Source organism: Delphinapterus leucas, chromosome 1 (genome assembly GCF_059928025.1).
Source record: "Delphinapterus leucas isolate spDelLeu-1000000601 "Yukka" chromosome 1, BTC_Dleu_Yukka2, whole genome shotgun sequence".
Lineage (NCBI taxonomy): Eukaryota > Metazoa > Chordata > Mammalia > Artiodactyla > Monodontidae > Delphinapterus > Delphinapterus leucas.
This window is the reverse complement of record NC_143129.1, coordinates 85,107,655-85,122,879: the sequence shown is the minus strand read 5'-3', so window position 1 is coordinate 85,122,879 and position 15,225 is coordinate 85,107,655. Positions and strand designations below refer to the sequence as shown.

At 44.4% G+C, this 15,225-nt stretch overlaps 1 protein-coding gene across 2 annotated transcripts in view; it reads right to left on the bottom strand.

Annotated features, from left to right (window-relative positions):
- NOTCH2 (notch receptor 2) overlaps positions 1–15,225 on the bottom strand; it is a 177,962-nt gene that overhangs the window by 4,661 nt on the left and 158,076 nt on the right. For both annotated transcript variants that reach the window (XM_022583935.2, XM_089917002.1), the window contains 11 exons: positions 13,244–13,480; positions 10,530–10,642; positions 9,071–9,576; positions 7,367–7,714; positions 6,377–6,519; positions 5,964–6,174; positions 5,421–5,517; positions 3,777–3,945; positions 2,878–3,179; positions 1,954–2,101; positions 857–954 (listed from right to left, as the gene is read on the bottom strand). In XM_022583935.2, coding sequence (XP_022439643.2) covers positions 857–954; positions 1,954–2,101; positions 2,878–3,179; positions 3,777–3,945; positions 5,421–5,517; positions 5,964–6,174; positions 6,377–6,519; positions 7,367–7,714; positions 9,071–9,576; positions 10,530–10,642; positions 13,244–13,480 — 2,372 coding nt within the window. The remainder of the gene's footprint in view (positions 1–856; positions 955–1,953; positions 2,102–2,877; positions 3,180–3,776; positions 3,946–5,420; positions 5,518–5,963; positions 6,175–6,376; positions 6,520–7,366; positions 7,715–9,070; positions 9,577–10,529; positions 10,643–13,243; positions 13,481–15,225) is intronic.

Below are 15,225 nucleotides of genomic sequence, written 5' to 3'. Positions count from 1 at the left end.
CCTTTAGACATTTTTTCCTAACTTCCTTCCCACATGAAATTTTAATATCACAGATAAAGTGTATAACTACCTGTGTACTGAATGGATATCTGGACTTTATACACAAAGAAAGTTAAGATTATTTTACCCCTCCCCAAGAAGCAATTTTGCCCCATTGAGTGCTACATCTCCTTAGTGGGGAACATGTGAGATAAAGCATGTCCCCAAGCCAGAAATTCACGTAAAAGAGCACTGAGCTTATCAAAATAGGGTTCTAAAAGGAATAACAGGTAGAAATAAGAAAGGTATGAGGGGAAGAACCTAAAGCATTTATAGAACTGGCAAAAATAAGGGAAAGTAAAAGTAAGTAAAAGAAGAGACAAAACATCTGAGAGAAAGAACTAACAGAAGGGAAAGGAGGAAATGAATGAGAGAAGATAAGATGAGCAAGAGAGGGGAAACATGACATAAAACTCAGAGGAAGAAAAGCAAACAGGAAAGCATCATGGTGCCCAAGAACAGGGGGGAGAAAAGTATCAAGAAAACAAATAAGAACAAACAAGTGAAAAGGAAGTGAGTGTGAACAGAATGAAGACCGGGAGAAAGGGAAATGTCAAAGAAGAGAAAGGCAGAAAGGGCTACACCAAAGTTATTGACAGGAGAGCCTGATGCAGACTGAGTACTGAGTAGGCAGAGGGTCAATCCTGACACTTCCCTGGTTAAGCCCAATACAAGCACTCCAGCTCTCTGGACCAAGTTCCAATCTGCTTCCATCTTTGTCTATCCTTATCACAAGAGGAGCTACAGGAGAAAAGCGAAGGCCTTATAATCTGAGGCACTGCTGTGCCTGCCCTCCAGCTCAGAGCCCAGACTGTACCTTGTTGTCCTGCATGTCTCGGTTGGCCCCATTTTTCAACAGCAAAAGGGTCGCCTCCACATTATTCACAGCAGCTGCCCAGTGAAGAGCAGATTTTCCTGCAGGAAAAAAACATTTTTAGGGCTTCCCTGGTGGTGCAGTGGTTAAGAATCTGCCTGCCAACGCAGGAGGCACGGGTTCGAGCCCTGGTCTGGGAAGATCCCACACGCTGCAGAGCAACTAAGTCCGTGCGCCACAACTACTGAGGCTGCGCTCTAGAGCTCGCGAGCCTCAACTACTGAAGCCCGCACGTCTAGAGCCCGTGCTCCGCAACAAGAGAAGCCACCGCAGTGAGAAGCCCGCGCACCCGCTCGCTGCAACTAGAGAAAGCCCGCGTGCAGCAACAAAGACCCAACGCAGCCAAAATTAAAAACAAAATAAATTAAAAACAAAACAGAACAAACAAAACATTTTTATAAGCAGACAGAGCAGAAGGACATGTCCTACTCCTACTATCGGGAAGCATCAGGATTTGTACAAGGAAACCCTGAACTTCTCAGACGGCAGTAGGAAGCCAGTTCTCTCTGGGGGCCCATAGGAAAAACCCAGGTATTATATTAATTTTCCCCTATTCTAGAAATACTTCAGTACAGGCTGCCTTGCCTCCAGAAGACCTCTAAGTAAAAGGATCATCTGTCTATGGTACCACATCCCTCACATGGCAGAATCTACCCTGTCACACACTGAAGGCAATAACCTACTGATTTATTACATGCCAGAATGCATAGTTAGAATATCTCACAACCCTCACCTCCACAATGAGGTTGGCTCTCACATCCTCATATCAAGAGTGGTATGCCTGGGAACGTACACAGGGAAACCTTCCATAGACCTGCTTTGAGATCTGAGAACCCTCACCAAAAATCCCTTCCCAGCTTCATCTATGGACCTGCCACTGTCTCAGATCTCTGAACTCAATATGGTAAAAGGAAGAATGAATGACTGAATGAATCTTCAGTGGATTCGGATTTGGGACAGCTCATTAAGGATCGTGCAACAATCTTCCTCAGAGGCTTGCTTTGCAGGTAGGAATCTGAATCCCTGCTTCTCATCCCTACCGTGGTCGTCCACTGCATTCACATCGGCTTGGCAGTTGATCAACTCTGCCACCATTCCCTCCACAGCTAGGCGGGCAGCCAGGATCAGGGGTGTCGTGCCATCATTCATCCTGGCATCTAGATCAGTTACTCGGTTGCGGATCAGTATCTAGAACACGAGAAAGCACAGAAAAGAGAGTCACCTGGATACAAAAAATAATGAAGCTAAGATAAGAAATAACAGCATCAGAGCTGAGGCTACACTGTAAGTCCCTGGAGTACAGGGAATGTCCTGTTATCTTTGTGCCCACGGTTCTACCATGGTCAGTCAATAAATATTTGTTGAATGCATGAATGAAGGAGTAAACGGATGAACGAAAATACAAGTAGGTGCTCAAGCTTTACAATGGCTATGTAAACTAATGTACTTCTACTTTCTAAAGCAAAAAGAGGGATGTGGGAAAATACCACAACCTCAGTTACGGTGTATAGGTTAAGATGATACAGCATGCCTCCAACTTCCTCATCAGGGTAGAATAATAGGGCATCAGGTATACATTATGAACTCATGTCAAGAAACCCGCCAAGGAGCAGCTGGAAGCCCATATGGTCAGATATATCTAGAGGGAGAAGCTGACACGAGTCAGAGGCTTCATAACGGGTATCACTCCCATCTGAGCTTTTCATATGGGAGGCATTCTGCCACGCTAAGCAGTGATTAGCAATCAGAAGACTGGTGTTATCTGCTGTTGGCTCTATTGTTTCCTGGCTGTAAATGGTCAAGTCTGTTTGCCTGCCTCCCTTTTCCTTTCCAGCAAGCAGGACTCTATCATCTGCCTTATTCTCTCAAAGAGTCATCGAACAAATGCAATGGGATGTTAAGTGCCTTAATAAAGGGAAAATATACTAGATCCATAAGGAGCCAACTCTTTACATGTTCTTTACCTGGAAGACACCTTGGGCATCGGCTGCCACGGCGGCATGGAGAGGGCAGCGGCCCATGTTGTCCTGGGCATTGGCATCGGCACCTGCATCCAGGAGGCGCTTGGCAGCGTCGGCCCTCGAGTAGCGGGCTGCAAGATGCAGGGCCATCTCACCAGTCCGGTCTGTCTGGGCTTGGAGGCTGGCACCCTGGTAGACCAAGTCTGTGATGATGTTGGCGGAAGAGTCCTCTGCATCTTCATCTTCATCACTCATATCTGAGCTGCCTCCTCGGAGAGAAGCCAGCATCAGTGGGGTGCACCCATCTAGAGGAAGGGAAAATTCCAGAAAGTATTCGAGGAGGGGAAGGACATTAATGTTCAATTAACCCTATTGTTGTTCAATGTGAAGAAAATTATTCTTTTGTGAAAAAACTCTGTGCTTCTTGTGGTAATTGGCAATTGACTTTTCCTGGATAACATCCTTTCTGTAAAGAGCAGCTATTCTCTACGTTAAATAAGCTTTCCTGTTCAAGTTCCTAAGTGCTATGTTATTTTAAATTGGACAACTTTTAAAAATATCCAGTATTAATAAACCATGTGCACTAAGGTACGAACTAAACAAACTCTCTATCCCTCTGCTTTGGAATATTATTTTTTTGTCCTACTAAAATCTATCCCAAATAATCAGTCTGTTTGCTGTCGAGCATGCTGTATGTGAAGCAATGAGAAATCCTTCCCTCTTTTCTCATATAAATTCATAATTTCTGCAAGCCTGTGTTCCTTAAACATTCATTTCCTCAAGCTGATTTCCAATCTGTGAAGTCAGAAGGGAGCATATCACCAAGTGGGACAAACACAGGGATAAGGTGGAAGCCAGGGCAGGCATGCGCAACGAGAAAGGGGAGGCTTGCAGGTGCTGACCTGGGCCGCGGACGTTCACATCCAGCACATCCACCTCCTGCTCTGCCTGCGGAGGAGTGAGAGCCAACGATGGTGTCCTACGGATATCTGCAGCTTCAAGGTGCTGCTGTGTCCACGGCCGTCGGTCGATGGGATCATCTTCTTCTGAGAGTAAAGCCTCATCTTCAGCCTGAAAGGAGAAGACAACTCTCCCTAACAATCTGGCCCACGCCAGGAGCTGCAGACAAGGAGCTAGTCCAGAGTCTCCCATCACTTCTAATCTCCCACCCAGTATTCTCTGTCCTCCTATCGAATCTTCCAGATGATTATCCACATTGGCTTCCCACTGCTCTCATGATGTGGTTCCTGTTTACCTCTCCTGCATCATCTGTACCACTCCCCTAACCTCCCCAATCCCATACTCTAGGCTTCAGCCTTACTACGTCACCTATATATTACCTACCTAACATGCCATCTACAGATCCCCAAAGCACCATTTTCCTGCTTCTGGGCTTTTGCCTATGTTGTTCCTTCAGCCTGCCATGGTCTCTCCCAATTCTTTGTCTGACTAACTCCTGTCTACCCTTCAAGTAGAGAGTAGACTCTAATTCCTCTTGTTGGTCCTACAGAGCACCCTCTGCTCACTCTTCTTAACTGAGCACGTGTTAAGTATTTACATGGCACTACATGGCACTTTCTACTTCTACCTGAAAGGTTCCTCACAACAGGGAACAAGCCTTGCTCAAGGTTGTCTCCTTGTACCCTGTATTTAACCCAGTGCCCAGCACAGAGCAAGCCTTCAGGAAGTATTTATTGAATATTATTATTATAATTTTAAAACCAGCTGCCCTTTATGAAGTATTTAGTATGTGACAGAAAATAGGGAAGGCAATTTACACGTATTGCTGTATTTAATCCACACAACAACTCACAGAGGAAAGAATTATTATTATTTTCCCTATCTTACGGATTAAGGTAATTAAACACAAAGAGGTTAAGTAATGTGCCAGAGTTTTGGACTTGAATCCAGTTCTGACTATAGCTAAAGCAATGTTCTTAACCATCATGGTATACTTCATGCCTGTACTCCCCAAGCATTTATCTCCTCAAGCTGATTTAGGCTATCCTTGGATACATGCGTATCCCAGCCATGTATATCTATGGGTGAATGGTCTCCTTTTTCATGTCAGACTCAGCCCAATGTTTACCTCTTACTTCTATACGGCTTTAGTTTCCAGGGCTCAAGCTTTGAAGCCTCCGACCTCAATGGTCATTGGCTCTCTTCCACTGATTAGATCCACCTTCCCTTCCAGAAGGAGAAGTACCCAGAGAGGATAAGGGAGAGATCTAGCCATGAAGGAAATTGCTATTTACACACAGTAGTCCTTATTCAAGTACCATCAGCATGACACTTGAGGAAGGAAGCATGTTTGTTTTATTATTTTTAAAGAGTTCTTTTTGAAAAACTTACACAGGTAACCCAAGGCCATCAGTGGCCTAAAGATTTCTGCTTTTTCAGACAACCTAGGATAGCCTCTGCCTGGGCAACATGTAAAGAATATCACCCTTTTCTCCCATTCATGACACTCTAGATACCAAAGGACAGAAATATGAAATGTGAGCAGCTAATGGATAACAATGGTGGTTCTACCATGGCTAGCTTACCTTGGCTTTCTTTGGCTGGGGCCCTTCATCGTCGACCCAATGTTCACTTGTTCCAGAACCAATTAGGTTAGCCTCTGAGACTTGCACTGAGAGATTTCTGATGTGACGGAATTATGAAGGTGTAAAATAAGGGCAGATGTTATATCATAAACGAACATAGAAGTTTTCAATACTTTTTCTACCATCACACACCCTCATGGCTATAGTCAGACTTTCAGGGCCTTTGGCCCAGGAAAAATGGGCAATATTACCTCCCATTGCCTGAGGAAATATCCTTTCCCTTCCCACTAATCAAGAGCTGACAACAAAAGTGTGCCTGCCTCATCACAGAAGCTGAGGACCACTGTGATTGTATGTACAGAACTGAAGCATCCAGACACTTATTTTATAGTGACTCAGTAGGCATCGAGAATCATGGTCAAGCGTAATAACACAGCATGGCCAGAGCTCAGAATATAAAATCATGATTCAACAAGATCTGATTTTCCTCTTATCCATGCTCATTATTACTGTGAAGGGTAGCTTGTTGGCAGACTCCCTTACTTCAGCCCCACAGCATCCTGTCCCACTGGCTCACGACGTTTGTGATTGCTGGAGTCACGGCGAAGGGTGAAGCCTTCAGGCAGCCAGAGGGAGCCATGCTTACGCTTTCGTTTTGCCATGATCACTCCCAGCAGGATAATAAACAAGACAATAACAACAGCAACAGCAAGTAGATAGATAAGCTGGGTGCGTTTTGGGGTCAGGGATTCACCTGAAAGTGCAGAGAGACAGGGAAAAGTGATGAATAAAACATCCACCTCTCAGTATTCCCCCTACATTCCTTCAGAGAACAACTCTGATCTCACCAGCCCTGAGAGATAGAGAGCCGCACATTGTAAACCATGCCTTGTTCTTTCTGCCCGCAAGTGACACCTTTCTCCCCATACTTTCCCCTTAATTCCAGTGCTACTCACTGACAACAGACACAAGAGGGTACGACAGGGTCCCCTGGATGGCGTGAGACGCCAGAAGAGCTGCTGCCGCATCCGTATTCTTGAAGCACTGGTCTGAGTCTTGGACACACTGGCGGTTGTCAATTTCCAGGAATACCTGAGAGCTGTGGGAAGCCGAGGGGAAAGAGGTAGAAGGGAAATGGGGAGAAAACGGAAGGGTGTCAGTCCAGGAATCTGAGTTGGAGAGGCTGACATGAGCCTTCTTCCTCACCCTCAGCCTCAGGCTCTCCACCTCTGGATGCTGCCTCCAGAAAGATCTCGGAAATTAAGATGCTGTCCATCTAGATCCTAAACATTAATTCTCACTTGGGAGATGTCTCGCTATCCTTGGTCTGGCTGAGTCTAAGCGTTCCGACTTAGGCAACATAAGACAAAGTGAGAAAATGGGGTGAAGCTGTCTTTGGTGGGCTTCTCCTACCCTTCCAACGTACTCAAAGGTACATAGAGCCGCTCTAAAAATACACCCCTGCCCCTTGTTTTTGTTCCTTACTCTCCTTTGTCTCTGCATCTGTACTTCAGCTAGCTATTGAATTGAACACTGTGAGATATACTAACAATGTGGTGTGTGAATGACAGAACATCTGCAGAACATCACCACTGTCAAAGAGACATAAATGAAGGGCCTTGAAAAGAAGGCCAGGATTAATACAAAGAGGAGTCATTACTAGAGGGATTTAAGGTAACTCTGGCAAACGGTTAGAGATTCTAGCACTTGAGGAGGCCATCCTGACATCCTGCCCCCCACTTGCTCCAGCCCACTTTTCAGGATCCCCAAATCAAGGCAAACCTTTAGCACTAACGGTAAATACTGGGATCACGGGCTTGTGTTACTCGGTTTGGCTGTTCTTTTTCTGACCTTTCATTTTTATAGGTGCAGTTATGACTTCTGTGTATCAAAGTGCTCAGCTTGATAAAATTAAGCTTTAAGAAGTTCAGAAATTAAAAACTTACCCAGCCACTTCCCGTTCTTGATCGCCTGGAAGGGACCTGCGCGTCAATCTCTGCTTCTTCATGGCAGCTGACTTTTCACCATAATAGGGGTAGACCATGAGGTCCCCCTGGGCATCCCGTTTGATGCGTAGGTTGGTGTGGAGCAGGGTGCCCAGTGCACGCAAGAAGCTGCGAGCATCCTGGAGCAGCTGTTCAGGCGGCATCAGCACCACAATTACCAGGGTGCCCTCTGCCAGGTTTTCTGGCCGGCCAGCAGCACAGTCCAGGCCATCCCAGCCACACTCCTCACTGTTGCACCCCTGGTCACAATGGTTGTCTTCGAAGTGGTCTGCACAGTATTTGTCGTATCTAGGTAGGGAGAGTCAGAGGAGGAAGAGAACAAGGCAGGGGTCTCAGACCAGACCGGAGCTCTATTTGATTTCCCCTTGGAACTAATGTGGATTTTCCTACCCATTTTCTGGGGCTCAGATTAGATCCCGAATGTCCCATGAAGCCTTCTGTGACTCTCCTATCCCTGTCTTCTTAGAGTACATATAGTCTACACCCCTTAGTGTCAGTGAGTGCTCTCTGAATGAGAGACAAAACCGTACTCGCTACGCTCGCGGGCCCCCAGGCAGCTCACAGTCTTGTTAAATCAGGTGTGCAAACAAATCTGGAACAAAAATCTACTTGGTTCATGCTTCCTTTGTTTTTTTGTTTATCCATTGCCTATAGGCTTTCAGAAGTAAAACATGACTCTAGAGAGTGCTTCCAGAAACTGGATAGTAGCCCTGTACCATCAAGAGATGCTGTACAGTGGACCATGTTGATATAACCCAATTCTTTTCTAATCAAGATTGAATCCCAGCTCTGGAAGGTATAGATGGGGAGCAGTGTGTCCCACACAGGATACCAGATCTAATTTGTACAGTATCTTTCAAACACTGGGAAAAGGAAATTGAATCCCAAAGCCCGGTGATGCAAAAATCATTTTATTTCCACTCTCCTCTCCTCCCCCACTCCCATCCCTTGATGGTTCCACCACCTAGTACAACTTGTGCCACTCTAGCTCAGGTCAGGAGTAGCTGTTTGTGCTTTGGCAAGTTCTTGAACCTTCTAGGTCTCAGTTCCCTCACCTGTGAAAGGCCATTAACAATACCTATGCCTCACAAGGTTGGTGAAAATTAATCAGAGTTAAACTAAATGGGATGACTAAATGGAAAGCCATTAGGTAACCCACAAAGCCCCCTATAACTGCAACAATGAAGACCTGGAGGGTTAAGTTGCCTAAGCTAGCTTATGCTTCCTGATAAACCTGACGGGGAAACCCTGTCTTAGGGAAAGGAATGGGGCAAATAGAGAGAGGTACAGACCTTTCCATCCATCCTGCAGGCAGGTTATGTGAGAGGCTGCCTGAGAGTGGGTAACAACACTTCCAAAAGTTATTTCCCCCAGGAGGTTGTGAGAGCAGCAGGCGAGGAAGCAGAGACAGGCAGAGAGAGGGCGGTTGTGCAGTGAGCATTCCTGCCCCTCTGTCAGCAAGGGAGAGCACAGGGCAGCGTGCGCTGGGACAAGGCTGACACCAGGAAGGAGAGGGCCCCAGGGCACCAGTCCGAAAAGCAGAGGCAGCTTGGGCTGAAGCACTGGAGTGGTTAGGAGCAACAACGAGAAACCGAGGTATGTTAGTGACAGTGTCCCTCAGTTCTGGGGACCCTGGATGCTTACTTGCACGTCTTGCTATTCCTCTGGCATTCAAAGTTGTCAAACAGGCACTCAGCCGTGTTGCACAGCTCATCACACTGGTTGTTGATGTAATCCCAGCAGGGGAGCGGGGAGGAGCAGTTGGCCCAGGGGTTCTCCATGGTGAGGGAACAGTCACCCCCATCCCACTGGCAGGCATGGCTGTTGCAGGCCTCATCGCAGACGCCATCCCGAGCTTTGTCGGCACAATACTGGCTCAGACAGGTGGCAGGAGGGGTGCTGGTGGGAGCTGTGTAGAATTCACAGTGGCTGCCCCAGAACGGCGGGGAACACTTGCAAGAGTAATAAGGAGGCTGGCGCTGAGGGTAGCAGCTGCCCCCGTGCTGGCAGGGGCTACTGGCACAGCCTGAGTCGCAGTCCTGGGGGTTGGGGCAGAAGCAGCGGGGTCCTGAGGCTGTGTGCACACACTGCTCCCCTCTCCTACACTTCACCTGTCCACAGCTGCTCTGGCATCTCGCCCCAGAGAATCCCTGTGGAAATCAGTGAACAAATGAGAATGGCAGGCTGACTCTTGAGGGCATGCCCCATTTTCCCTCCCAATCCCCTCTCTGCCACACCTCTAGGGAAGTAAAGACTAGACCCTTGGCTAAGATCCCTCCGTGTAGCCTCCTGGACCAAGTTCTAGGAAGAGACCTCTTCAAGTCAACCTATAGGTTAGGGCTGGCGGTTCCATAGGATGAACATAGAATTTTCTCACTCTAAGAGCTCAGTTCTAGAAATGAAGTCAACAGTTCATGGTAGGATAAGAGTCAGGTGACACCGTATCTATTAGCACCTTTCCTAAGCATCATTAGATCACTCATACAGTGACTTGATAGGGGAAAAACCTCACTTCAGAGTATTAGGTGTCTGAAAACCTTTCCTATGCCATTTCGTTCCTGGCCTTCTCGCTCAGTCCAGGCCAAGGTTACTGGACAGGTTTCCTTCGGTATCTCTCCACACATAGTGATCTGTGTTAGAGAGGTGTTAGCCTCTGGCAGTAGCAAAAGTGTTTGCACAGCAAATGGCTAACGTTAGGCTTCCTTCTAGTTGAAGAAGCAGCCTGCTCTCAAACAGTCCCTGCCAAGGAATGTGAGCAGGGTGGTATTTCCAACTAACTCTCTCCCCATCTGGGCAGTAAGACTACCCTCCAGCACAAGACCCAGAAGCCAGAGACACCAGCCCTGATTTCAAGGGAACATTCCATTGCCCTTGGTGCTTCTGAAGATTGACAGTCACAGGTCAGGGAGCTCACTGTTTCTGGAAGTATTTTAACAGTTCTAAATGGAAAACTGAAGCACTTTCTCCTAAAGAGGCTAAAATTAAGAAACGTCCCCACCAAGATAGTTCCCCACAGAGCTCGGAAACACCAGGTTTAATCTCAGCTTCGTCACAGACTGTGTGGAAGAGAGCATCCTCCTTCAATAGGCAACACGGCACTCACCGGGGGACAACGACAAATGAAACCATCAGGCATGTTGCTGGCCACAGCACAAGTCCCTCCGTTCAGGCAAGGCATCTGGGGACACACATCGACGAACGTTTCACAGTGACGACCTCAGAGTAGAAAATGAAAGGGTGTTTTAAAAGGCAGAAGTAGTAGCTGCAAGTTACAGAGCAGAGCACTCCTGGGATGTGGGCCAGTCAAAGGATTAGAGAAGGAGGGAGAGGTATGAGAATTAAGTTCTAATCCTAAGGGGACAAAAGAGGATGAGGAAGGCACTCATTGGATCTCAACACGCGTGGCCCATCACCGACTCAGGGCAGTTCCCTCATCTGTTTTATCTACAGTAATAAGCACAAATGGCACACATACGTGCCTGAATCGACTCACAAAACAAGACTCACAAAACAAGATTTTTTTTTTAAAAAAATGACTAATCCCTCCAAAAACAAAAAGGAAAATGACATCTAAGCTTTTTTTGAAGGCACTTTAGCTTTCATGAGTCAAAAGAAACATTTAGCAAAAGTGTTCACTGCATTTTAACACCGTCTATTTCATAAGAGAGGCTACACCAGACCAATACATCTAAATGGTGATTAACATATACACACTACTATATATAAAATAGATAACTAATAAGGACCCTACTGTATAGCACAGGACACTCTCTACTCAATACTCTGTAATGACCTATATGGGAAAAGAATCTAAAAAGGAGTGTATATATGTATATGTATAACTGATTCACTTTGCTGTACAGCAGAAAGTAACACAACATTGTAAATCAACTATACTACGAAAAAAATTAAAAGAAAAAAGCTAAGAAAAAGGGTGATTTGCAGTTTATAGTGAATTTTCATCAGTGACGTCTCTTTTCAATCATTTTCTAGCCTTTCTGTAACCTGATTGGCACTGTTTCAAAACACAGCTTAATATTCCCAGAGTTAATGATCTCTAGGCACAGTTCAGTTCTAAAACAGAAGGTATCCTGAGCCCACTGTTCCATGACAAACTGAACTAAGCAAATGAAATCATGGGGGGGGGACATGGGGCAAGGATTCAGGCCCCATCTGGCCTTCAGGCACTTGGAAGGGAAGAGATGGCTTTAAAAATTAAAATGAAACTAAAATAGCAGTAATTTTGGCCAACCAGAATAATGAGGCAGGAGTTACAGATGTTTGTTTCTTCAAATCATAGCAGCAGACAATAAGCAAGAGCAGCCACCCCATTTGCACGGGGCTCAGGGACTGATGGTCCCTTGATGTTCATCTCAGCATCAGCACCCCACCATAATCGCAATCAATGAGTCAAAGGATTTTTTATTCACAAGTGTAGAAAATGTAGAAACACGACTTCCTGACTAGGGGACCCCAATTCAAGGTGGCCTCTATTCCTTCCTTCATCTATTTCCTTCTTTCTTTGTAAGAGCTTATCATCGTTTCCAAATAAAGGAAGCCTCAGAGGTAATGAAAGGAACAGGAGTCAGTTCTGCTCTTCTGGCCTCTCAAGCACATCATGACCGATATGAGACTACAGACAGATTGTTCATATTCTTTCTGTCCAGTGTTGCCTCGAAGGCATGATTTTCATAATGGATTGTTTCTCTTTTGATAATGTACCTAGGCATCTTCTATATTTCAAAATCCATCCCATTTTTAATAAAATTCCCAAGTTCTTAAAGGTAGCACATCTTCAAAATTGGAAGGAAGAACGTCTGGATATAATAGGCTCAGAATGTAGCAGAGTCCAACTTGCCCAACTATCAGTAAGTAGACTACTGCAGACTCTCATCTGACTCCCAAGGAATACTTCTACAGCATAAGATTCGGATGGACCCCAGAAGTGCAAAGCAGATTTCTGAGTATCTGATGATACTGCCATATTTAGACATAAACAACTATTTTAGCTCCCCAAAGTCACCAAGCTGCCCTCCTCCAGAAATAATTAGCAAGTGTCTATGATACAGTCCCTATTCTGAGGCAGGACTTGGTCATCTTTATAATCTGTGATGAACACAGCTAAGTCTTAAGACGGCAGGTCATACTTGTGACTTCTGAAGTTTTCCTTTTCAAACCCTCATCGACCAATTTTGGTTAAACACACTCCAATTTGGATCTACTCCCTTTAAGTGTCCTAGAAGACCCTAAGCCTCTCTGGATTCCCACAGAGGTGGAAAGGTCACGGTGGCAGCGACTACCCGGTAACTCAAGTCACTACATGCCAAAGGAGGCAGGGTGATGAAACCAGAGTTAGATGTAAGGTTCCTGAAAACAAGATGTTATTTTGCTCAGATGAAGAGTTCTGGAGATGGATGGTGGGGATGGTAGTGTAACAGTGTGAATGTCCTAAACACCACTGAACTGTATACTTAAAAATGGTAAAGATGGTAAACTTTAAGTTATGTGTATTTTACCTCAATTTAAAAATGTTCTTTTGCTCAACTACTCCCAACATTCTATTTCTTTTTTTTTTTATATTTCTGCTACAATATGATATAATGAATGTATAACAAAAGAGATAGCATCTCTCAGGAATAGCAAACATCGATGGAGCACAGACCTAAGAAAAAATTGGGCCCTTGAATTAAGCTGGTCTAGTTTTTCACATGTGAGAAAAGCTTCACTCGGGTCTGGGATGTGTCATACAGGGCCCAATTTCCTCACTAAAATCCCCCTCCGAGGCAGAGTGGCTGGGGAGGCTGGAAAGTCACTCACCGGTAAAGGCACTGCGGCAGACACACAGGTAGTCATTGGTAAGCTGTATGCAGTCTAGGCTGCCCTCAGAGCTGCAGGGGTTGGAGAGGCACTCGTTGATGTCTCCCTCACATCGCTCTCCAGCAAAGCCAGGCAAGCAGCGACAACTGTAGCCCCCAATCCTATCCACACACTGACCACCATTAAGGCAGTGGGGACCCCTGGCACAGTCATCAATGTTCTCTTCACAAAGCAGGCCTGGACGAAAGAGAGGAGAGAGAGAAAATCATGACAATCCTTGGAACGCTGCTTTCCAGCAAGGGAGAACCACCCTTGTTGGCACTTTCACAATTAGTCAGGTTACATTCCTCAGTCTGCGGTGGGAACTTTTAGGTCAGGCAGGGCAAAACACACTCTTGATCAAGGGCAGCTGCCATCCTCTTGGTCAGCAGTAAGGAAAGAATGTACTCAGGGCTTCACACGTACTCTCCCACACAACCGAAAGAAGCAACTCACTAGGTAGTAGCTAGCATTATTTTCATTAATTTATTCATTTTGATTCAAAATATAAAAACAGTTAAAAAATAGCAATAAATAAATAAATAGATTACAAGTAAGAATTGGAAGTAAATTTTGAGTGACATAATTGACTTCTCCTGTAAAATAGTATAAGTGCACTAATGTCTTATATTGAAAAAACAGAGGGGAAGTATCCTGTTGAGAGCTCAAAGGTTATTCCATTTAAAACAGAACTCATTCAATGTGCTGTAATTGTAAATGAGCCATCAAGCATGAGTATCTGTAAATATTTTTGAGAGAGAAACAAAAGAAACCAATGACTATTCTAGAAATGATTTCGTGATTAATTCAAAACATTGCAAAAGAAAGGAGAGCAGTTCTGTATTCCTACCACTTGTAATAGCAAGACTATTGGGAAGAAAAGAAAAATATAAGAAAAGGCCTCATTTTCAATAGCAGTAGCAAAAGATAAAATACCTAAGAATAATCTTAACGAGAAATGTGCTACACCTACGTGAAGACTTTCAAACAGGCCTGAAAGGCTCAAAAGGGAACTTGAATACATGGAAAGACACTGTGGTTTGGTTAGGAAGACTCCTCATCATAAAGACGCCAGCCTTCTTTACACAAATTCATAAATTTAATGCGACTCCGATAAAAATACTAACAGGAATTTTAATAGACAATCTGATTCTAAAATTATATAGAAAAACAAACTATAACCACAGCCTGGAAAACTGTGAAAAAGAAGATCCTTAATATTTAAAGCAGAGAGGCATTGATAAATTAATAGAATAAGAGAACAAAAGGAAAGCCCAGAAAAACACCCAAATACACATGGGAATTTAGAATTTGATAAAGGTGCCATCTCAAATCACTGTATGAAAAGATCAAACATTCAGTAAATTGTGTTGGGACAAGTCAGTAGCCATATGGAAAAAGTTCTCCAGTATTCTAGTACTTGAAGAAAATATGTGAGAATTCCTTTATAATCTTAGAATGTGAACAGTGTTGCTGACTAGGATTCAAAATACAGAAACCATAAAAAAAAACCCTGATAAATTCAACCTGATTAAAAATAAAAATCTCTGCATGAAAAATTCCCATAAAGAAAATTAAGAAACAAAAAGCAATACATCGGGAATATACTTATATTTTGTTTCATAGACATCTGTTCTCTGTAAAATATTAAGGTAAACAACATAACAGGAAAAAAGGATACAGATATGAACAGAGAAACCATAGAAAAAAGAAAACCAAATGACTCTTAAATGAGAGTATGTCCATTCACATTGAGGAGAAGCCCATAGGTTTGCTCATACATTGCAATTCAGTAATATCAACCAAAATTACAAATGCACATATTCTCTAAACCAGCAAGTCCATTTCTGAAAATTTATTCTACAAATACACTTACACACATGCTAGACAATTCACGTGTCTATCATTAGGGCACTGGTTAAGTAAAATATGGTATGCCCATA